Source organism: Stigmatopora nigra, chromosome 4 (genome assembly GCF_051989575.1).
Source record: "Stigmatopora nigra isolate UIUO_SnigA chromosome 4, RoL_Snig_1.1, whole genome shotgun sequence".
Classification (NCBI taxonomy): Eukaryota; Metazoa; Chordata; class Actinopteri; order Syngnathiformes; family Syngnathidae; genus Stigmatopora; species Stigmatopora nigra.
In genome coordinates this window covers 10,220,578-10,245,784 of record NC_135511.1, presented here as the reverse complement: position 1 = coordinate 10,245,784, position 25,207 = coordinate 10,220,578, and the positions used below count along the sequence as shown (strand labels likewise).

Sequence of the window (25,207 nt, the reverse complement as noted above, 5' to 3'; positions counted from 1 at the left end):
AAGCATCTGTTCCTTTGTAAAGTGTGGGTGCGGGGCAGCTTTTGAGCGGTCATCATGTTACTTTCTATTAAAAATGATGTTGTCACAAAATGTATACGTAGCAAGCCTGGCAGTTGAGTCATGCATTTTAAAGAAGGAGCATTTATGTGTTTGCAATCAAACGTCCACCCATTTTGGATGAGTCATACTAATTTGCTGCCTAATGGTCTTCCTAATTGGAATAGAACATTTAAAAAACATTGTTAAAATGATAAGAAATTGTACACTGTAGGAAAAAGAAGGCGAGTGTTCTGTAGTTTGTGTAGGGATTCATGAGAAAAGCAATTATTTAAAATGATATAGATATAAATAAATATCTTATTAATATTTACAATTTCATTTGCCGATATTTGGTCTAGGGAATTTGTTCGCATGTCCGTCCTTCATCAGTCTTTCTTAAATTTAGTGAATTTAATGAAACTTGGGAGGATTTAGGCAAGAAAGATGATCTTTAAAACCTCCAGACTATTAAGGGACTGTGCGGTAACCTCAATCTTATTTTGCAGAAGGTCCTCACCTTGTGGACTTCCAGTGTGTGGCTCCAATTTTTTTTAACTAGTTCTACAATGTCTTGGGTGTCTTGTGTCTGTCTTGCTACTGCAACCAAGGACATTTTCTGAATACGGGATGAAATAAAGTTCTAATCTAATCTAATCAGAATTTTGAGGGGAATGTAAGTGTGTTTATGGAATGGAGCGGAGGAGGTGCACAGACTCATTAGGGGCTCAAAATAACACTGAGCCAAATCCTCTGGAAAAAAAAGACAACCTTCCTACAGTTTCATATTTACATGGAAAAGTTCCAAGAAGCATTCCCAGTTGAAATGAGTCATTCTGTTAAATCCAGCAAAGCGTTCCAAATGGAGCTTTCCCCTCTTTTTGGAGGGAAAAAATCCGAAGAGGAAGAGGGGAAAATAGGCATATACGGAATTTTCTTTTCTTTTTTGATTGCCTTTTAAAAGTTATTTTTGCATCCTGTACAGCGAGAGACGTGTTGCGCTCACCGGCGCGCTCATCCCAGTATATCCAGGTAGACCGGCGATGCTTTTGCCAGGTTGAGAAGCAGGCCGTGGATCTCCTTAATGTTGAGTCTCATATGGGGCTCCCTCTGCCAGCACCCAAGCATAAGGTCATACACCTCTTTGGGGCAGGTCCTGGGGCGCTGCAGCACCCTGCCCTGGGTGATACACTCGATCACCTGAGGAAAGCAGGGTAGGGCGATGGGAGACGCAAAAACACAAAGTGAACGCCGGCTCTCCCGAGTGATGAAAGCGACACTTCGCCACGCGGCACAGAAGCGGCGACAAAAAAATGTCAGCGTCCATAAATTATTAACCCGGGAGGTGAAGTCTGACGCAAACGGAAGTGACAAGCACACGGATTAGACGTCGCCACTTGCTGCGAGTACGAGGTAAAATTCTTCAAAGGAAGCTTTGAGAGGCTCTTCACCTCGTACGGCACCACCGTCTAGTTCCAGAGTCGTGGCAACCACTTGCGTTACTTGCTATCTCGTAGTTAGATGAATAATGTACCTCTCTGACACTTTCAATCCAAAAATACCAAACAGTCGCGCCACCTGGTATGAATATTTTTTGGAGTATGGGATAGTATCGACTTGGGTCACAAAATTAGATTTGATCCAGTAGTTGTGGGTGTTTTAGTACCATTTTGCTATTTGTCTTCTATAAATATAACTAGTAGGCAAATACTATACAATATGTCAATGTAATGAGCAACTGAGCATTAAGTAATATTTGTAAACAGATTATTTCTTGACTTTTATACAAACAGTGTGAACTATTATTTGATGGTTACATTATATTTTGCATTATTGTTAAAGGACTAAAAATAAGAGCAACTGATCGGAACTGGATCGGTATCGGGAGAAAACGATTTTGAGAAAAATTGGATTGGATCGGAAGGGGAAAATAGTCAGTATCGGTACATCCCTAATTATTACTGTAATATTGTCTTTGCAAAGTCAATATTTTGATCCGCGTGACATTGGAAATCTCATCTCTTCCTATCTTTTTGAGGTCACTAGGTCTGGATGGAAGTCGATACGTAAACCCAAAGGTTTAACATGGATGTAACCAGAGTGACTTGCCAAATAAAAGAAAATGACTTGAGAGGTCACAAGTGTTGAAGGCCAGGAGAAAGGGGTCGAGATGACAGCCTTTCCCTGAAACTGGGTCAAGGCCTGGGAAAAGGGAGACTTGTAAGTCCCATTAAATATTTAAAAGAATCTCTATGTGCTGTGCCGTCGTTTTAAACTGAACATGTGAGCATGTGATAAGAGCACTTTTGTAAAATTTCCTGTTCCCATTTCGGCTTATGTCTACATGGGATTGTGTGCCAGAGAAAGTTGTGAAAAGTGTGAGAGGGAAACTAGAGTGAGCTAATCAAAGTATCAAACCAACCTTAAAGGACAAAATGAATAACAGCACAACCATTGCATTCAAATTAGACTATTTCCCTTCAACAGCTTATGTGCCTGTTGACCGTGCCACAATAACTGTGTTAATGGATAAGTCTAATTATACAAAAGCACTTTTATTATACTCAAACTGCACTCAACATAGAACTGATAATAACTTTCACTGCCTGGCCAGGAGTATGTGTTGTGGTATTTGTGGCAAAAAAAAAAATCTTAAAAACATATGGTATATCTTTAATGCTGTAAATTGAGTTAGAAGTGCTTGTGTTAGTTTATATATTTACATATATACATATAAACATATATACACATTTACATACATATTTTTTTGAGTTTATATATATATATATATATATATATATATATATATATATATATATATATATATATATATATATATATATATATATATATATATATATATATATATATATATATATATATATATATATATATATATATATATATATATATATATATATATATATATATATATATATATATATATATATATATATATATATATATATATATATATATATATATATATATATATATAAAAACTCAAAAAATTAAAGACTATTGCACAGAAGCTTTTATGTGTTGGAAAAGCATTAGTTTTTTTTCTTCATCATAACCACTAGAATTAGTGCACAAGTAAGCTTTCCCTAGATAATTAAAGAACATTTATAAATGTAACTCTATCATCAAAACTGTCAGGGTTTAATTTGGGCAAATTATGTGAATAAAATCCATCAAGTTCTTGAATCACCCATCAAGCATTTTCCACAAATTACAGTTCATTACTTTTGGTATTGATTCCCACTTATTTCTGTCCAAAACACGCATTAAGGGTGATGTAGCGTACCTCGTTATTGGAGAGCTGGTACCAGGGCTGTTTGCCGTAGGTGAAGATCTCCCAGAGAACCACACCCAGACTCCATACATCACTCTCCGTGGTGAACTTCCTGTACATGATACTCTCGGGGGGCATCCAGCGGATTGGCAACATGGTGTGACCTCCCACCTTAGAGCACAGAGACGGACGAGAAAATTGTATGATGAGATGTGGAGAAAATGACACGCAGATTGAAGGAGTTGGAAAAATTTGCACACATATCAATTCAAATGGGGATATATCAAGCGGATGGGTGCATTTTCAACAAGGCTGCAGACATTTCATTTCGGCAAAGTACTTATTGAGACTCGCAAGTAAGTGGAATTTGACTCTCTGCGATTATTACAAAACTGGCAAAGTACATAAATTGAACTCACCTAACTCTCAGTCTAGCACAAAAAATGTTGTCGTTGTGCAATGAAAGCAATCCATTTCTTTTGCAGAAGATGGATTAGAAATATAATATATAATATCATTTAGCCTCCTTATAAGATTTGCATTAACGCATCAATATATATTTTTGAGCATATCAATCAACTAGTTATTTTTTATACGGTCACAACCTGATCCATTCTGATGTTTTATGACTTGATTTCATTTGGGATTTACTGTGTTCTCTTGCATACCTTGATCAAATTAAATGACCAAATAACAAATGAAGAACGTGAAATTTACTGGGGTCATATTTGTATCTATAATCTCCATCTGTCAGTATAAGTGTCCATCAAAACATGCTTTTCTGCTCCACTGACAAACATCGCACCAAAAAGGCAAGCTCTTCCTCCTCTTTGATAAACCGAATGTCAGTAACATTGATTACAAACGGGATGTTTTGAGAAGATGACTGACAATAAAAGTAGATACCAGTGGACCGGATGATTGGCACATGCAGGAAAAACTGTTATGCCAATACATATATCGCAAATATAATTAGAGATGTGTGTGCATCTCATATAAATATTTGAGTTAATTGCAATTTCATTGGCCTGTCACAGGTTATCAGGGTAAATCATCACATTTTGACTTACTGTCACTGATGACAGCCCAAAGCAAAGCCACCAAGACATGGGTAGCAATTAGCTCCTAATCTCAACCTAAAAGGATTTTTTTTGCTCTTTTCATTAACTACCGTACTTACAAACCAGGCTTTGAAGAAAATCTTTGCTTTTGGAAAAAGGCCTGTCTCATAGGAGCAGTTGTCATTCCGATAACTGGGATCACACTAATCTTTTTTTTTTTTTTTTTTTTACTGACTGCATGGAATTGACTGCAATAGTTCCTAATTTTGAGTCTTCAGTGAAGCAATGCTTTGGGAATATGGCCTGAAACCAGAATATTGTGCAAATTCCAGCTGGGGAGACTCGCACATGAACACATGATGTCTTAACCGTAAAGCAAAATGTGCATAGCAGTCAGCACTAAAGGCAAATGTCATTTATGTCAAATGCAAATGTTATGCAAATGTGACAAATTCCAAGTCAGGTTGATTCTTTTCCATCATTATCCCTGTCAATTGGGACAAACAAGTAATTGGTCTGGTGATAGCTTTGATTTGCATCCATCCATTGTCAATTGTGCTTTCCCTCATTTAGGCAACTCCAAAACAGAACTCATCTGAAACAGGATGGCAGACATTCCAAACACTATTCTATCACACCGACCCCTTTGATTTCCTTTTATCGCTAACATTACATTGAAACAATGTTATGTTATCACCTACTGTAAGTGTTTACAACTGTAAACTACTTCATACTTCCCAATGTATGTAAATAGCATTTTGGAAGTAACCGCAAAATAACACAGTAAATAAATACAAGTCCAACATATGACAATATTACACGATTTATAAGTAAAACAGCTAGAGAAATATTTACTAGAAAACTGTACTAAAACACAGTAATGCAATAATTATAAATCATGGTCCTAAATATAAAAGAAAAACAAGTATAAAAAGCAGATCTTGATATTCTATCATAGTCATGCCTTTAAATAACGTACATTGGGGCTGCAGCAAAGTATTGCATGTTTTGCTGTAATGCATAAATGTTGCACGCCTTATTAAAACTAATGTAAAAGTTTACAATCTTTATTTAGTCTATCCACACAGTATGAAAGAATGTATTTCTTTGAGTGTCTGCTTTAATATGCAGATGTCGCTCAAGTCTTTCTTCCTCTTCAATCCACACAAAAGTGTATTAAACTTCTTCTCGTACGAGGCGACTCCTCTATTGCTTTGGGCGAACATGAATCTCGCCGGCGATCCTCGCTCCGTCGCGCCCCGCAGATAGGACAGTCCATTTTCCGAGGTTTATGTCCGTTATTAATGGCTTGCGCGCCGCACTTGGCCCGTTTCTGCGCTAGTCAGCGGCTTATTTAATGGCGTCATAAAATGTGGACGGTCACATAGATAGCCATCACGTTCCGCCTCCATCTCTGGAGTGCTAAGTCTTTGCAAGCAAACCTTTCTTCTTTTGCCTCCTGTCAAGTATGCATTTCTGTTGTTGTTGTTTTTTTCATCTCATCTGAATACGGAGCATTTTTATACTATGCTTCTCTGTTTGATGGTTTAAACCAGCAGCCATTCAGCTGTTATCCACGGTCTACTTTTGGTATAAACGCAACGCAATGCAATCATTTGTTTTCCAGCAAACCATCTGAATATACTTTTCCTAGTGGATGCTGCATTTAATCTCCTAGACTTGTTCTTTAACATGTTTGATTCACTTACGTGTTCAACTTGGTCATAGCCATTAGATGTTTTGTTTTATTCATCATGGCTGATCATTTCCCCTAAAGGTCTGAAATATTAATAGCTCAAGTGCTCGGGCACCTTCTTTAAATGTTTGTTATGGTTGCCTTTTATTTTAATATTTGGCTTGTCTATTACGAGCAGAGGGAAAGTGGACTGAGCTGATTTACGGTTAGAAACCTTTAAACTTGTGTGCCTATACAGTATACTACTTCTTTTTTAATGCATCACACATCATTGGGAAATTGCTAACGCAATGGCAGACGGGAAATGGAACCATCAGTTTGTGAAAAAATAAAAACAATCTCTGAGTCCACCGACCTTGTCTCAAGTCTAGGTTGGTCTCCTGGCTTAGTTTCTTCATTCTTATACGCTAAAACTCGTATTACCAATTTGTTAACTAAAGCATTCATGTTTGTTTACTGTGTTTTGTAGCATTAAAGACCCGGGAAATGCAGATTTAGGGATTAAGTGTCATTTAAAGGATAATAAAGACTTAATGAATGAACTAATTATAGAAAATCAGATCAGATTGAGACAAACATGCCATTTACTGGATGTGATAATTGAAGTTTTGGAAAATTGGAGATTGTTATGATGCCAAAATACATTTTCAATCAAGGAGGGATATAATAATGCTTATTCTCCAGACAACATTTGGTATACAGGTTAAGTGACAGGAAGCGTGGCTTCTGATTCTCAAGCCACAAACTGCTGTCGGGACAGGCAGCGCACAACTGAGCAGGTTCTACAAAGGGTCAGCAGTTCCAATTGGTTAGTTCAGCTGACCACAGACCGCGGGTCAAACTGTCCTTGGGCAAGACATTGAAGCCCAAATTGCTCCCAGGGGGGCATGGCAGCAGCACCACCCACTGGTGTTTGACTTTGTGCATGAATTCGTGAATGTGAGCCACTGTAAAGCGCTCAGGGCAACTGTGACGGTTTCAACAAACCTCTTCACGGTCATAAATGCATTTTATAGCGCTTTACAGGACAGGTAAAAAAAACAAACTCTTGCAATGGAAGCGTAGCTTTTCAGCCTCTCTACTGTACTTCAGCTGGAAAGCCAATGGTGACAATTGCCACTGTTTTTTTATAAATGCACTGTAATTACTATTTGGCCCATTCAAACAATTAGTGTAACACAACACATTTCTCTATTGTTTATTTTGAATAAAAGGCAAACTATTGAGGGGAGGGGATAGCTAGTTACAAAAGGAAAGGACGAGGGAGATATGTTTGGATAAGAATGTGAACTTGTAGAAGTAATTTGAGTATGGTAGCGTGTATTAATTAACCAACATCCAACTATATGTGACACCTTGTCACCCGAATTCCCATTTTAACGTGTTACTCCTGCAGAAAATGAGACTGCTGCACGGGAGAACAGGGTAATCCAGATAGCCATCCATCCGCAGCTGTGCTCAGTAGAGCACTCTCCGCGCCTATCCGAGATGCCCCCAACCACCCTTCGGGAAATGAGTGAGGGAGCGCACGGCCACTCCAGCACGCCCGCCAACACTCACCTCCTCCCTCCACCCATAGCGCTGGGAGCACAGGAGGGCAGTGACTAACATTGCTACCTCAATCCAGGTTCTTCCTAAGAGACTTGAATTCCAATAAAGGAACAAAATTAAATGCATGAGAAAAAATAATATATACATTTGCCACACAAATAGCACACTCAAGTCAGGAGCTGCACATCCTTGTCCTAAGAACCTCAATTGGCCCCAAAGTTGAGAACTCTAATATACGGACCCGGGATTTACTAGCTCTAGGGCTAAAATGACATACTATCCGAGTATGTAATTTGAAAAACATCAACACTTTTCAGAGCTATCAATACTTTCTGGTGTGAGACAAAGCCCACTTGAGTGATCACACTTCATGAACAGCAACAGAAAAAAAATGACAAAGATTAATATGTGGAGAAAGTAGAACTATGGAGGCAGATAGACCAATGCCCTATAACAGACCAACTAAGTGGCAAGCCTACTGTGCAGCCATTTTGGCAGAAAAAAAACACTACTTTAAAGACACAGATATCAAATCCTAACTTGATCCTTCCCCGATTTTCTTTAAGTGTGCTTTTCCCTGAAACATGTATTACCAACATGGTACACATGGGGAAAAAAGCCCAGAAAAGATCTTTCGTTGTACTTCTACGGTGTCGAGCGCAACATTACGGGGAATAACTTGGGGCCGTCCTTTGACACCTTTGCAACGATTGTATTTTTTGCATCCTTCTCACGTAAATATCCAGACACCTGAAAAGCAATGTAACCTTAACAACCTCTTCTGCTTGTGGATGGGAGCAAATTCCATCAAAATACACACATTTGTCTGCAGTTCATCGCAAGAGATCACTCCACCGAAGAGCTCAGCACTGCAATTCATTGTGTGAGTGTTTCGGCCCTGCTTAGTTCAGATAAATGTTCCAAGGAGAATCTTTATCTTGGTGCAATTATTTCTTACAACGCAATCCCCAACACCACAGCTCTGGGAAGAGAGCAGAAGGTTTTAACACTTGTCATCTGGGGACCCACTTTTGTATAAAATATAAAATAGTTTGAGACAGTTCTGTTTTCTTGGGCAGCAACAAAAATTGATATTTGCTATCACGTTCATATTTTCTATTCCAGTGTAAGTAGTAATTCTTACATTCCGTTTGTCCAAATACAAATCCGACAGACTGAATTTAGAATTTGGCTGCTTGAAAAACATTCCTTCATGCTTATCCTCATGCAAGTCGCGAGGGGTGCTTGAGCCTATCCCAGCTGACTCTGAGCACCAGGCGGGGGACACCCTGAATTGGAGGCCAGCCAATCGCAGGGCACAAGGTGACAGACAACCATTCATGTTCACACTCATACCTAGGGCCAATTTAAGGTGTTCAACCAGTCTACCATGCATGTTTTTGTGATATAGGAGGAAACCGGATGACCCTGGGAAAGCCCACTCAACCTTGGGGAAAATATACAAACTCCACACAGGAAGATTGAAACCTATCTGCAATTGAACCCTCGATCTCAGAATTGCGAGGCCGCTGCCCTAACCACTCGTCCAACGGGCCGCCTGTTGAAAAACAATGTCGATTTTACAGACAGGCCACCTGAGCTGAAGAGAATATTTTCAAGAATCTGGGTATATCAGTTGTGAAACTGAAACTAAAACTCCACTACCCCATACTGCACTACATGAATACTGCATTAATACTCCATTTTCATGCAGAATTCGTCGTCTGAAAGGAAAGCAGAGTCGACTTTTTTTGTTGATTTGGACATGTCACCATGTAAACAAGCCCCTCTCTCTCTATCCTTCTCCCTCTCTCTCCCTGGAATAATGAATATTTATCCTTGTATCTGTCTAAGTGTTTGAGGAAGGATTGAAGTAAAAAAAAGGGATCAAACAGAACATTGGAGGAGATTCTTGTCACTCAGTGGCAATCACCTGCAGGCTGTAGTATCCATGGCAACAAGGCCAATAAAAAAATTAAGCCACTGGAAAAATATGGTGCGGGTAGGACTCGTGTGATGAACTCCACCCTCGCTTTGATACAGAAAGACCTTAATTGGCCTTGTTGTTCGTGTTGCCACGGAAACCAAAGTGATTTTTATTTATTTATTTATTTAAATTACTGCAATCGTTTGTGTGTGTTTGTTTCTTTTTCTCCTCCAGAAAAGAAAAGAAGTCACTCTCCTGATTCATAAATGGATACTGTGATTATTTTAAGTTGGAGTACATAATGGCCTGTCCAAAATAGAATACACAATTTTAATGAGAATAAATCTGCCAATTAAAAGCAACCATACACAATTAACATACAGTAGATAAAACAACAAACATAATTAGTCGAATCTCAATGAGCTTTGTAAAAATGTTTGCTTTGCGCGCATTTAAGAATCAGCCTGGTGGAAATGTGTCGGGCGTGTGAAAGCATTATGTGCTCTTATTTGGAAGGGTTGCTTCTCATCCTCATTAAAATGCAGTTTTTTGGCCTTATTTAAAAAAAGAGAAAAAGGAGTGGGTTTTGTTGGTAAAAATAGGCAATACAATCACAACAGGAATTTCATTTTACTGCTTATTTTATGCATTATGCCATATAAAGGGCAAATGCTTGATAGGAAACCCTTTGTTTTGGGATTTATTTATATTTCAATCATTAATTGCTTTTATAAAAAAAACAGATATAACAGCCTTGACTGCACAATAATGATAATAACTTAAAGTAATAAAATATTATTCATTTTTTTTAGTGTGAATGGATTTTTAATCATTTTAACAATAAAAACAAGACAGAAATCTAAATTATACAGACACACAAATGAACAATTTAGCATATTTGAATTAATATTACCTCTTAAACGTTACACCTTATTATTCGCTCAGGATAAATCATTGGATTGGCTGAGTCATTTCATCTAGGTGAGGTTATAATGCATGTGATTGGTAGGTGTATATCAATATTAATAAATCTAAGGAAAGTAACAGTTGTTCTAATTCATCTTTAAATCTTCTAAGACTGTTGCTGGCTACACGCAAAGACCTCAAAATCCCACAAAGATCCATCATGTTTAAATAAAACCACCAATTAATCTTCTAAATGTTAAACGTTCGACTACCGTAAATGGTTTTGCTAATTTAAACCTGATTCATATAAACCCACTTAAACAGACAAGTTAAAAGTAGACTGCTAGAAAATAAACCTACTTTAAGGACCAAGATTGAAACGCTTTAAATCTTTCTTCAACATTGTGTGGCCAAGAAAGAAAACACAATAAAGTAAAAGAACAATCATAACAGCCCTAAATGTATATGAAATATGTGCGCTTGTCACACTATCTAATAAAAGTCTCTGTATAGACGATAGAAAAGCATCTACAGTAGGTCTGAAACTCATGACGTTCCAGCACCATGTTGAAAGAAGGAGTGAATAAAGGTGAGAATGGAAGTATTGAAAGCAAGTGCCAGGTTCTTGTGTAAGCGGATGCTGTGACGTTAAAAGGGCTTCGTCAGTCCTACGCTTTTCCTTCTATTTCCTCCCATACACGCACAAGCGCACACACGTTGAGGGATGATTCCTTTATGACTCATTTTGACTTCTGTCTGACGTAAGCACCAGGCCGAGCACGCTTCCCCCACACACACGTCTTACTGAATCTCCTCGATGGCGAACCACAAGTTAATTCTTTTCATCTCTTCTAACGTCGCCATCCCTTCTGTCATTTGTGATGGATGCATTTATTTTTGTTCTCTCCCGTGTTCAACAACGCCCCCATCTGATTCTTTATCTTCCCATCTTTGACTGCTTTCTCAGCTGGTGTATATTTGTTTCTGGTTTTCATCTCTTTCAGCGTTCAAAGCGTAGCTGTCCCTTCCTTTAGCTGCCCCCCCCCCCCTTCCTCCTCTCTCCTCCCACCTCCCCCCCTTTCGCATACCACCCTCCTCTGCCATCTCCAGTGCTGCTTCAAGCATACTAAACACAAGTTCCCTGATTACTTTTCTTCCCAGAAAACGTTGGATACAACTCAGCGGCTCATCGGCGCTGCCTTTGTGCGTTGCTATGGCTACAGCTTCAGCACACGTAGTTCTATTGAGGCGACGAGGGCATGCGAGGCGAGTGGGGGGAAACAGGAGGATGACGCTGGGAGATTTGTGGGGAACGCTAGTTTGCTGTCAGAGGATACAAAAGAAAGTCAGAGGGGAATCTGGTATTTGTGCACCTTTTAGTTCTCGCAAAACAGATCTCACGTTTAATTCTAACAACGTTTTGGGGATTTAAAAGAGAATTTTGAAGCTGATTAGTTGTGTACATGATTAGAATCACATGGTGTATCTGGAATCTTATTTTTTTTATTAATTACATATTTATTTATTTGATATGATGATAATGATGTGATTGGTTTAAGTTACTAGTCTAAATGAATGTTTTTAAAGCAAGTACCACCACAATAAGTACCACCAATACGGCTAAAATCAAAATATAGTAGCATAACAGAAACAAATCTTTGATAAATAACAAAGATTTTTTTTACATTTTTGAAATCGCAGATTTTCATCAATGTTCTTGGATTTCGTAGGGAAAATAAGTCTTTTATCCATATTAACAAAACTGAGTTACCATGTAACACTGCACTGCACTTAAATATAGATTCTTAATGTACCTCTGTTGGAGTTCATCAGTCATGCCCATGCAGGTTTGGGGAGCATAGATGGCCTCATGCACCAGGGAGGGCGGGTATAAGGCAAAAAGTGTAAAAACTATAAAGTTGGACACATACACCTACCCTGTAGTAGTCAGTACTGTAGACATCTCTGGACATTCCAAAGTCTCCGATCTTCACCAGCAGGTTCTCGCCCACCAGGCAGTTCCTGTTGGACAGTTTGCAAAACACGTCAGCCCAGAAACAGCGCATTTGGAATATAGTCGAGTACTCATTTGAGGCTTGGGAAATTGAAGGGAAATTTTTCCATTTCAACAGTAAATTGAGATGACTTTAATTAATTTGTTATACATTTTAAACTTCAATTGATGGAAATTGACTTATAAAGTTATGGGATAGGTGATGTACCTGGTGGCAAGGTCGCGGTGCACAAAGTGCTGTGAGGCCAAGTAGACCATTCCGGACGCTATCTGCTGGGCAATATGCAACATCTGCGACGGAGTCAGCTCTACTGGTCTGGTGGTCTGGCCTTCTGACATGAGAACAGCATCTGGACCATGAGCCCTAAATTGAGTGGTGGGTAGAAAGCTTTGTTAGGTTAATGTTGGTCATGCTTATCTGGGCACAAAATGCAAACAGGATTCATTTCAGAAAAAAAATCTAAATAAAGATCCGTACCTGAGGAACTTGTTGAGGTCTCCGTGTTTCATATACTCGAATACCATGATTAGGGGGTCACTCTCCACGCACACACCATAGAAAGTGACAATGTGCTCATGCTGTAGGTTGGTCAGCAGCTCAGCTTCCCGATGGAAGTCCTTCCGGGCATTTTCGCTGGCCTCTTTAAGAGTCTGACACAAACACAGGAAGATATTTGGACATTCAGGAACACAGATACAATTCATCCACAAGTAACATTTCTGTAGTGGCGCTCATTCCTGGAGGGGATTAAGATGCACCGCATAGAACGATGTAGAGGGACGGTCATTTTGATATAGGGACAGAAAATTGCCAATAGTTGACTTCAAAAAGCAAAAGCAGAAATTCAGCCTTTTTTCATTGGGAGCAACTGCATGAAAAGGATTTTTCAATTTTCAATTCTTCTGCATACAGATTTGGAATGACCTGACCAGTTGCACTGGGACCAAAGTCACCATCAAAAAGAGAGTCTTTGGAACATTTTCCTCGCACAGAAACAGAGTATTCCTTTTAGTCAAAGATATGTAGGAATGAAAAAATTCCATTGTTTTCTCTTCTTTATTAAGTGTCCTGTATTGCCCCAAAACAAGTTACGGGAAAAAACTCAATATATAACTTGAGAATAATACAAGACACCATTTTTTTTAGTCACACTTCATTTAAGTTTGGAAGCGCAAATTTATCAATTACGTTCCCGGCTTCCCTTGAATCCAATCTGCAGGTTACAGGGTTACATAACACATGTTTGAAACAGAGTGAAAACGACGACTCAAATGAAGTAGATAGGAAATGAAAACGATATGGGATATGTAGGTATCCTGCCTCTGAATGGGTAAAAAAAATATATGCAGTCACTTTTGCCCTACATGAATAATAGATTGTCTTCCTACTGTAAATGTAATGCATATACATTCAAGAAACTAACAGAAGCTCCTGTTACAAATATAGGTCCAGTGAACAAGGACAATTGGCAAAGAAAAAAGCTCAGGGGGGACGGAAGAAAATGACATGATGACCTCTTGGCAGCTGGAATGCTGAGATACCAGAAAATGAGATGGACCATAACCCCGCCCCTGCCTGTTATCAACCAATCAAGCATTGCTAGAGACCATTATGGGCTGTAAGGTGAGCCACCGTGACAATGGAGAATATTAATCTCCAAAAGAAGGAAATACAATATTAAGCATATATATGGGAAATCTGGAAGTGGAGTTGAGAATGTCCTCTTACAAAAAGGTTGTCCAAAGATTGGACATTTATAGTCCAGTGCTTGTTATTTTTATTGGTCGTATATTACATGCTGTCATACCAACAATGAATTGCAACTAGAGTTAGGACATTGTTTCTTTGTTTTATGGAATATGGATCTCTTATATGCATGGGTATCATTTGAAGAATTGAAATTAATGAACTTTCATACACTTTTGGCTTTATCTTGAATTGTTGGTTCAATTTACTGGTTTCAACGGGACAGTTGACCTTCTATTTCCATCTTGTTCAATAGAGTAAAAATGTCAACTTTAAAAGGTTCAGCTGTAATCTAAACACTGAAGTGAGCCATGTTTTATTAATGCAAAACCACATTAAATGTATTCATGTAATAACACTTTGTTTTTTCAATTGCAGCCATCTGGTTTGTTAATTAATAAGCATAACAAGCTCACGTTTCATGATGAGGAAACCTTAACAGCAACTCGGAAACCACTAATGTGCTTTGCGTTAAGTGCATAAAACATTCATTAAAGTGTAAAACATAACTTATTTAATAGTATGCGAATCAGGACTACATTTCTATGCTTATGTCTATGGCACATCCCGCCAAGGAGGCCAAAGCAATGCTGTGTAAACAGAAATATGAGATTATAAAATCAGACATGAATTTTCATTCACAAATAAAAACAAAAGATAAAAAGTTCTTCGCTGATATCACAATGTGTGAATTGAGTCATTACTGCAAGAACACCATAACCAGAGTGGAGGATGGTGAAAAGTTACGAGTCCCTGAATGCATCATTTTTTCCTGAATACTGTGAAGCCAGCAAATACGTTAGAAGTCATGCATACTACAAATAAAATAAAAATAAATCAGCATCCTCAAGCAGGGGGAAATATGACTCATGTATACGTGTTGAAGGAAGCATTATTGAAAGTGTTCATGATTGATGTGTACATAAGCAAGATGTGAAAGAGTGACTGTGAACAATGGTTACCGTAGTATGAGAGGGAACTCATGGGCGCTATGGAACAGTGGCTGATTGATCGCTAAGCCTGAAGCTTAAGATCATTAAACTCTGCTGGGCTGCACATTATTATGATGTGTTCAACATGTTTCTCAACAGTAGCAAACATGGCAGAAAGGGCCTGAAATCATGTTGCAAACATGAGTGTTTGGTAGTGTTTATAAAATGGAACATGCGTCAGATATTGAAAGATTAAAATTTACATGCCAGTATGAAACTTGATCATTAATGATAAACGGAGATGGAGATTAATTGCCAAAAGCCACATTAGGTGGCATGTTCCCCATTTTTAAAATGCACCTACAAATATACCTTGTACTACATCGTTAAGCACTATATTAAATGTGACTTCATAACTAGTCACTGCGAATGAAATCCAATACAGCATATCGTCAATTTTTTAAATAAACACTCAATTATGCTACGTGCATCTGTATGCATGTTAAAATAAAAGGGCTTCCAGAATGGGATTAAAAGCTAATTATAATGAGTCCAGATCAAATGAGGTATAACAGGACATTTTCTCAAACAGTGGCCTCCATTTTAATAGGCACCATGCTCAAACTATTCGCTGTGTGTGATTTAGCCAGGAAAAAAAAAATCGGTGCTATAAGGACCTCTTAGTCTAGTTTTTAATAGCGCATTACCATACAACCAGAACAAATAAGCCTAAGTACCACATTTCCTCACATAGTAGCCTCTATTCCATTCGATCCTGTGTCCTTATTAAACGTTGGGTGAGTCAGGCAAGAACAAAGGGGGAGGCAAAGTTTTAAAGTGGTATAGCTTCAAGTGACCTTGGAGATATTAATTAATTGCCTGATACTCTTGTCGTTAATTGACTCAAAAGAAATTCGACAGCTATTAACAATGTCTATGTAAATTATTACACTTATTATCCCCCCCCCACTACTACCGTAAAAGCAGTCCTAGCAACTTTGCATTTGAACATGTAAACGTCTTATTTGATCTAAAAAATACGTCTGTAGGTTAAAGTCATTTCAGTCAATCTGACAGCATGGTTGCTTTAAGGGTTGATGCAGCAAAAAGGAGGAGAAACCGTGCTAAGAAATGGTGACTCACATCATTCCAACAAAGCAAGGAAGGAGAGTGACAACATGCTACATTAACTCATTGAAAAAAAAATGGCAGTGGACTCCAATCAATGTACTGACTCAAATTATTTAAGGTGAATGTGAATTAGGGAAGCAGCACAACAGGAACACCTGTACAATTTAATAGGAATAGAGGGGTACCTTGATGTGTAGCTGTTCTGCAATTAATTACTAAAAAGTACCACAAGATTACTGCAAAAAACAAGAATAAAAGAGAGAAAAAAAAAGGCCGAGGTAAAAATGGTAAAAAAGGAAATGCTTGTTGTGGAAATGGTGGGGTCTCTTACAGCTCATGTATTGTTAATGAAAAGTCTTCCTCAATCAGATTGAGTTTCACATCCCTGATGGAGAGATGGATGAACGGATAAATCGGGATTTCTAAGGAGGCAACATGGCTCAATCGGACTCGGAAGTCTGCGGCTTAGGTTCTAATTCGACGCTTTTCTGGCCACAAACTGCAAAGTGAGGAAGTGAAAAGTGACACCAGATAAAGTGGAGTTGGAGACTTAAATAGTGGCATATTTAAAGTGAGGTACACACAAATCTTCATCTTTTTTTCATACATACTGTATATTTACTCTAACTATTATGTTACTAATTTTTGTTAGTATTGGTAAAATATGAGTTTTCTCACATAATAAAGTATTCCGATACATACAGCACATAGAACGTGCAGATTTCTCAGATTTCTCTATGTTGTATTTAATGCAGTAAACTGTTTAATATTCCAAAAAGTGCAATGGGGATGCTTGGCTGCTGCAAAATTATTGTTGCGCTCGCAATAACTTCCTGCGCCAACAACAACATGACTTGCTTTATTTTGCGTGTCATCTGTCGCATTCCATCGACAGAATAATTTGACATGCAGATCTCTTCAATTCCAGCATAATAAAATGAATAAACAGAATGTGGTTGGCAGCTCTGATATTAAATATAAGAGAAGCAATCTACCTCTTAAGTGAATCTGCTTTTTGTCATTGACTTTACCTTGACAGCCACCAGTATCTTCTCCAGCTCAGGCGACAGATTGTAACATTCGGCGAGGAAGACTTTGCCGAAGGCTCCCTCTCCCAGCTCCCTCTTCAGCACGATGTTGTGTCTCTTGATATGCTGGACGACTAGTGGAAATGACAAAAAAATGTGAAGGGCATTTTTAGTGGGGAAATAACCCAAGAAGAACAGCAATAAAATCATAACATATGAACATAGTGTCAATCTTAAATGTGAAATCCAATAGAAAAACATCCTAGAGTGATTGTCACAATGTGTCTTTTTTTTAGACCGCAAGCTTTGAAGTAATTGTAATAGAATGTTGATCCATTTCATCTCATTTGTTTAGAAAAGTCAATAATTAATTAATACCCTTTCCCTCAACACACAAAGGTATTATTTGACATCATTAGAGTCTCTCCATGCTTTTTTGCTCGCCCACAGCTGAATCATTCCACAAACCCTCCTTTTGGTTGCTTGGCAACTCCCCGTCAGCTAATTTTGAGAATGTTTTAAAAATCTCACCGTGATGACGTGCAGTTCTTTCATTCTGCACAGCGATTAAGAATGTGTTACTGCTGGTTTAACTTGTAGTAGCCCCATGTGTAACTGCTCCTTTTCCCCAAGTACAGAGTAGCGCGCCATGCGACAACCTCCCCGTAGACACACGAGCTTAGATGTATCCCTGATTTGATTAAGAAGCACATTTGAAGAAAAGCTGTCCACTCGCAATATCACATTAAGATCCGGCCAGTCTTTTAGAGGCCGCATCAATTTACACTGAGTGAGGCCATGAGACAAAGGAATAAAAAAATGAGAAGGCCAAAAAGCAAAAGCAAAAGCCATGATTTTTTCACCTATTTTACATGTGGTTGATGTCATCTAATTTTGTAACATACGGTAGCGATTAATCCCGATAATTTGTTGTCAGAATCCCTTTTTAAAGGTTTAACATTTACTATTGTTTTGACCTTGAAAAAAAACTCTTGGCCTCTTGGTTCGTTGTGATTATTTTGCAAGTTCGCTTTGTAAATGCGGCTCCCGAAAACACTAGACATGAAACTGAAATTAAATTTTGTAACATAGCAATGAAATTAGAAAACCACTAACTAGTAATTGGCCATTCTGCATAGGTACTGCATAGGAACAGTCAGTGACGCAACAGAAACACAAATTTCAAGCTGTGCAAACAACCTCAAGCAGTGTCTTCACATCGTTGAGTTGACGATACAAGATGTTGATTCAATTGAAGTGTTAAGCCGAAAGCCTTCATGGCTAACTGCTTATTGCTTAATGGTGCATTGAGACCATCAGCTGGTTAAATGTGTGTGCGTGTGTGTGTGTGTGTGTGTGGGGGGGGGCGGCCTGGGGGAGAAGTGGAAGTGTTGGTGTGTTTCATTCGAAACCAGTAACACGGTTGAATGTTTTTCTTAGATAGAACAATAAAAATGGATGTTTGTGTAAGAATGTTGGGTGCGTGAGGGAGCACATTCTGATGAAATGGCAAAATTTGACTATTCCACTTGCAGAAGGCTAATTGTGTGATGTCTCTGGTGAATCTATCCAGAATGATTATCTTAAGGTGCATAAGGTATTAAGCAGGAGTGGGAAGAAGACATTTTTTTGCAAGTCGAGTTTTTCCTCTCAAGTCCCGGGTCAGGTCATAAGCCAAAAATCAATTTGCATGTCCCACACTTTGCGTCCTTTAGAGTCATTTTAACGACCGACTTGAAATAAATTCAATCTGTAGTTATTCATTAAGTCCATTGAAAACAACAAGTGTCATTGAAATTTTGTATAAAAAACTAAAGCCGACATTAATCAAAACAATTTACTCATGTTCTGCAAGTATATCGGCAGAATATCACTCCAATTAATTATTGCTTCACAGACAAGCATGGGACTGTTTGATTGTGATTAAACAAATGTGATAATTTGCGACTGAAATTAATAGTAAACCTGTACTAAAAGTACAGGCATATTTCCTTATAATATTTTACTACCACAGCAGGTACATATGTTTTCACAGTTCTTGTATTAACTTGCTAATTTATCTCCAACTGCTTTGCTACTACTCCTTTGCCATAACAGCCAATTCCCCAAATAATAATGAATGATAATTCTTTACAGTAGAAATTTAGAAGAGAGCTCCGGCAAAATAGCAGGACAACAACGCATACAGCATAGAAATGGTGACTTGTGCAAGGAGAAGAAAAGGTGACTGTGCCTCCTTCTGTCTTTATCCAACATCTCTGTGGCCCTGTTGTTTACTCACTCTTGCTTTTTAATTAACATGGCGCCCCCATCATTTGCACCCTGCCACATTATCCCCCCCTCATTCTTCATTTCCAACAGTGTGTTTACGTCAGCTATTTTGTGTTTGTGGCCACATTTAAACGGTCCTACTTTGACTCTTTCCACCAAGCACACTCCATTTTATCAATTTTGCCTGCTCCCACCATACAAGATATTGCAGTTAAACACATTTATTCCTAATGTAATTGTAATTGCCTACCTTTGTGCAGTAAAATATACCCTATGGCCATCCTTTGTCTTTTGTTGCACCCTAATAATTCACTTGGAATGTGTTCATTACAACAAAATATACTAGCTTTCTTATGCCCTGTTGCTGATATACTACTCATTTTTGGAGTGGTTATTTTCTCAACTTCGGTTGAGCCAAAGCATTAAGAGACATTTTGAATTTTATATTTTATATGATACACGTTTTTTCTCCCAGTGTGCAGAGAACATTCATTCCACAGCACAAAATCCACAGTATATTAAAGGCCATAAGAATGTTTTTAGAAAATGTATACATACTTTGTAATTATGAATTCATAACTGTATTTGTGTAGAATATCCATAGGCTACGGCACATTTCGAAATGTGTACTTATTCGACTTACGTTGTAGATATAGGACAGTAACTTTACCTCGCGTGCTTCAACAGACTGAATGACTCACGCCCCATTATCAATGTCAAGTAAGGCCTTATTTGTATTAATGGGGGATTCATATAAACACTATGGACGATCCGATATGTTGCTTTCATGTGACATTAAAGTGTTACCAACATTTATGCTGCTGACAAATAATAACTCCAAATGCACCATTATGTAAATTGTCAGTAAGCTCTTTGCGTATTACTTTTAATGGCTGTAATATACGTAAATATTGACTGGCATTGATTCTGCCTGCTTTTATTCTTCTCTTATGTAGTAAATCCCGCTCTGTTGCAGGCTCAAAGAGGTCAATCCCCCATTTGCCATTACCATAGCATCCCACAACCCCACCCCACTTCACCTCGCTTAGCTAATTTACTGCACAAGGTCAGTCTGAAAAAGCTTTTATGACTTGCCAATAATCATAATGTCACATTGATGGAGCAGGTCAATATCTGAGTATAAGTGTGTGTGCGCGCGTGTGCATGTCTGTGTCTGTTTGCATCCTCTTTGTCCTGTCTTGCTTTACGGTTCAAGGTACCTCTGGGTACTAGTTAAACTAAAACAGCCAGTGTTTGTTGTCGTACGAAAAGGTAATGTTTTTGTGGATTATTAACTATTATTCTCATTATTATGAGTATCATTATTATCATTGTTATAATTATTATTATTATCATTATTATTATCATTATTATTTTCATTATCATCATTATTATAATTTTTATTATTATATTATTTTTGAATTATTTAAGAGCAATACTTGTGCGTGCCCCCGAGCCTCTCACAAATGTGTGGACTCAATTATTATTCAACACTCAGATTAGACGGCGGTTTAGATAATACAAGGTCACTTCCATGACAGCAGTCGCAGCTATTTAACCGTTGCAACCTCTACACAACTCTTTCAGTTATGGGTAGATGACTTATTTATGATCAGGTAAGTTATTATAATTATTATTCTTAGTTATTATTCATTTTGAGGATGCCCTCTCCCAAATTGGGAACTGGACTTTCACGGTTTGGCAGTCTTTCTGAGAAGGATACTTACAAGTGTCTGTTTTGAGCATGCTGTTGGAGCTTCGGAAGTACTGTGGGTTTTCAATGACGGGGATCTTGGTCATGCCGATGATGACAGCATCGGGGCCTATCTCAGAGGAGGACGGGGTGTTGCTGCCGTTGGAGACGTGGTGGAGGGGCGAGGCAGAGTCGTCATCATTGCTGATGACCGACGAGGGTCCTGTAAGAGAAGAAAGGTGGTGTTTATGTAGAGACGCCCCAGTCGACTCAACAGAAAATGTCCCACACAGATTTGGGTGTGGAAATCAAACCTTCATTTCGATCTCCATTCGAACAATGCCGAGGTATGATGTAGTAGAAGGTATTGTAGTTTGACAATGCGACAGCGCACACAGTTCCTTGAAAACATCCCTCCTACTTGAGGTTGTCGGATCAGACATTTGGTTTTCAATACTTCTAGCAGCAAAATAGTTACAAAAGCATAATGTTTTTTTGTTTGAACGGAAGGAAATTTACACTCATTACTACAAATGGTACCAGACATCCACTGATGGTGTGGTAATGCACCTGACTTCGGTGCAGGCAACTTACGATCAATTCCCACTGAGTGGCAGTGTAAATGTGAGAGTGAATAGCTGTCGGTCTCTGTGTGCGCCCTGACTGACAGGGGACTAGTGTAGGGTCTAGTCCGCCTTTCAACCAAAGTCACCTGGGATTGGCTCAAGCGCCCCGTGATCATGTCCAGAACAAGGAAAATTGATGGATTATGCTGAAGTACAAAACATCAAAATATCGTAACTTTGACTGGGAGCCACATTAATATATAACTGCAAAAATATCGACAATGTCTTAGCTTGGATCGGTCGGTGGCCAGCCAATCGCAGGGATATAAAAAGTTGTCTATTTATAATTTTACTACAAAAGTGAATTGAAAGAAAAGCACCAATAAACTGAAGGGTTTAGATTCTGTGCACGAAATTCAGAACTTTTCTCGCCTCATCAATTTTGTATTCTTTTACTGTGGTTTCTGTAATTAGATTAGACGAGAATTAAACTTTAAACCTAATACCTTGCAATCAAATTGTTCCACTTTGGATTCTGCCATCAAAAGCCTACGCCTTTACTCTCTGGATTTCCCCTCGCCGTCAATACACGAGGCCAATTCGCAACACAGTCATTGACGATTACTGTCGCAGTTTACATGTAAACGGCTCCAACGGCAGGTGGATTGTACCGTTACAGGAATTGAATGCTGAGCTATTAGACTGAGATGCTTGCCGTATGCAATCTAATTGTCCAGTATGTGGAGCACAAGAGACTTCATTAGGTACTGTAGTTAAGCTGTTCTTAGCCAACTTGGAGGAGATGAAGTCGTAAAGGTGTGGAGCTTAAGTTATGCTATTGATCCTAACAGACTTCTTGACAAAAATGACTGTCAGCAAACACTGTATTTCTTTAAAAATATATATAAAAAAATAAAAAAGACCATCACATTGACTGTGCATTGACATCTTGAATAAATATTCGGTTTTACATTCAGCCAAACTGGCTGGAATTCCAGTTAGCAGAGTTGAGCAGCTCTATTTTCGTGTCCAGCATAAATCTGGCCTTGTGGTTTACTGTGCTTGGCAGGTAGTCACTTTGAAACAGATTTTGATAATTTAGCATATTTTCCTGGCAACTTCTTTTGCAGTAGCTTGCTCTGTATTGTATCGGTGTATCTATCTCCGTATCTCAGATATACCAGTCAATTCTGATTGCACGTTAGGCACCTTTGCTGCAGGATAAATGTCAGTTTCTTTATATTATAGCAAGAAAACCCCAATGTATTTTCCAAACTTTCTGAATTGTTCATCCAGAAACTGCCAGACAACGCAATGCACAACTGCTCTTCAAAGTACTAAATAGTACATTATTGATATGAGGAAATATGATGCAAACAACATGCCGGGAAGAAGACAAGCGAAATAAGAAACAAAAGCGAAAAAGGTTTTGTTTTGGCAACAGTGCGCCGGTGTCATTAGCACATAATTAAGACAGCGAAAACACAAGCCTAGTGTTTACTCACACCTTCTCGACATGAGTGACGAATTTGTGTGCCGGTAGCGTGAGCCACAAACAATATCATTAAATTGGCAGTAAGGGAAAACTAATTTCACTTTCAGACAGTAAAGAATTATTCAAGCACACACATACACGTCCATATTAAAAACATCAGTGTAGCTCAAGGCCAGTGCATTATGAGCTGGGATTGATTTCCCATGAGCACAAAATGACAATGGATGTCTTTCCTCTCCTGTGGCCGCATCAAATGAATTTTAAGATCCAGCTGCAGCCGAGAGGACGTGACTGAGGATAAAGTGTTCATTTGGGTGTGTGTGTGTGTGTTCTTTGTGTCAAGCTTGACCAGCTGGCTCTTGCGTGTGCACGTGATTGACTCTTGAGGATTGAAAGCACCTGGACAAGGGCAGCCAAACCAAAATGGATAGCGGAGTGTCGACGCAGTTGTTGTTGGGCGGTGGATTAGAATCATGAGAGAAAATTGAAAGTATCCACATAAGTTGTCTTTGACACCCATGGAGGGTGTTTAGCACAACAATGAGTATTGAAAAAATAAATGTACATGATGTATGTTATTCTTCTGACTCTGATCTGTCTTCTTGCCTTTTGTAACAAAGAATAGCACGAGATTTTTTTTGAAAAACGTTAACCTTTACCTACAGTAAACGTAATGTGTATGCAGTCTTAAAGAAGACGAATTGAGTACTTTTTTGAGGCCACTGATAAAATTTAATCCCTCTTGTTTAGCGAATATGACCACAGGGTGACATTTTTTCAATAGTAGTTGTGCCGTGTCTATGAAATGAGAATGAATGCTTTTATGAGTGCTTTAATGACGCATTGACGACCCCATTTTAACAACACTGTAAAAGAAAACCCTGTTACATACATTTACTGTAATATATTGGTAACTGCGGTTGCCAGAATTTTACTATTATAAATCCTGGGAAACCATAAAATATATGTAAAAACTGCTATTTGGAATTTTCCCCAAAATTCTGAGAAATGATCTCATAAAGACATCATGGCGTAAATTAACCTGGAAAACACGTAGATTTCTTTTTTTAAAAGATGTACAAGTGTCTATGATTGATAACGGGTTTTAAATACCCTTGCATCCCTAAAAAAATAAACAAAACTGGTGTTTCCTTTCATGTTGATCATGGTGTTACTAAAATGCAAATATATGTAAATATATGCTCAAGGAAAAATGTTGTGTTATTGTGTCTGTGGCATTTTAAAGCCTTCAAGGGTGGGTGTAAGGATTAACTGTCACTTTTTAAGATAATTGGGACCTAGCTGTTGGAAATCCAAAGTCTCTTTACGGATGAAGGAAGACAGGAAGTAAAATACCCTGCAGGTGCCATTTTTAGAGATAATGAAAGCCTTCATTTTGGACAATCCAATTTTTCTCAAGGACAGAGAACAAGCACGTGAATTCTAATTTCTTCAAGAAACGAAATTGCTATTTTAAGTCTAACAGCAGCCAATTGCTCATTTGTTTAGCATTATGAGGTTGCACGAGTATCACATAAAACACACACACACACATCCACTTAGTGTGTGTACCAGGAGGAGCTAAAGATCATTAACATACAGAGGTCTTGGGGTCAGATCGTTATAAATATGGTTAAGCAGAGGGGCAAAAAGAGGCCGTGTGTCTTGTATGTCTCAAGACAGAGTGAGGTGGTTCTGTTCCATGGGGAATAACTTGGTAAAAACATGAAGGAGTGGATGGAAAGGGGACTTGTACGTATAAGTGAGGTCAGGTTAATAGACATGAAAGTCATGTTTTAACTGGCCTGCTGTGGGCCAGGAATTCCCTACTTAACTGTCAATAAATCAACAGTGGTCA

At 38.4% G+C, this 25,207-nt stretch overlaps 1 protein-coding gene across 3 annotated transcripts in view; it reads right to left on the bottom strand.

The window, feature by feature from the left end:
* Window positions 1-1,050: 1,050 nt before the first annotated feature.
* Window positions 1,051-25,207, bottom strand: part of LOC144195376 (BDNF/NT-3 growth factors receptor-like) — a 49,818-nt gene continuing 25,661 nt past the window's right edge. For 2 of the 3 annotated variants that reach the window (XM_077714970.1, XM_077714972.1), the window contains 7 exons: window positions 21,323-21,511; window positions 17,328-17,458; window positions 12,965-13,137; window positions 12,695-12,850; window positions 12,404-12,494; window positions 3,344-3,502; window positions 1,051-1,236 (listed from right to left, as the gene is read on the bottom strand). In XM_077714970.1, the coding sequence (XP_077571096.1) occupies window positions 1,051-1,236; window positions 3,344-3,502; window positions 12,404-12,494; window positions 12,695-12,850; window positions 12,965-13,137; window positions 17,328-17,458; window positions 21,323-21,511 (1,085 nt within the window). The remainder of the gene's footprint in view (window positions 1,237-3,343; window positions 3,503-12,403; window positions 12,495-12,694; window positions 12,851-12,964; window positions 13,138-17,327; window positions 17,459-21,322; window positions 21,512-25,207) is intronic. The other variant, XM_077714971.1, reaches the window with a different exon arrangement.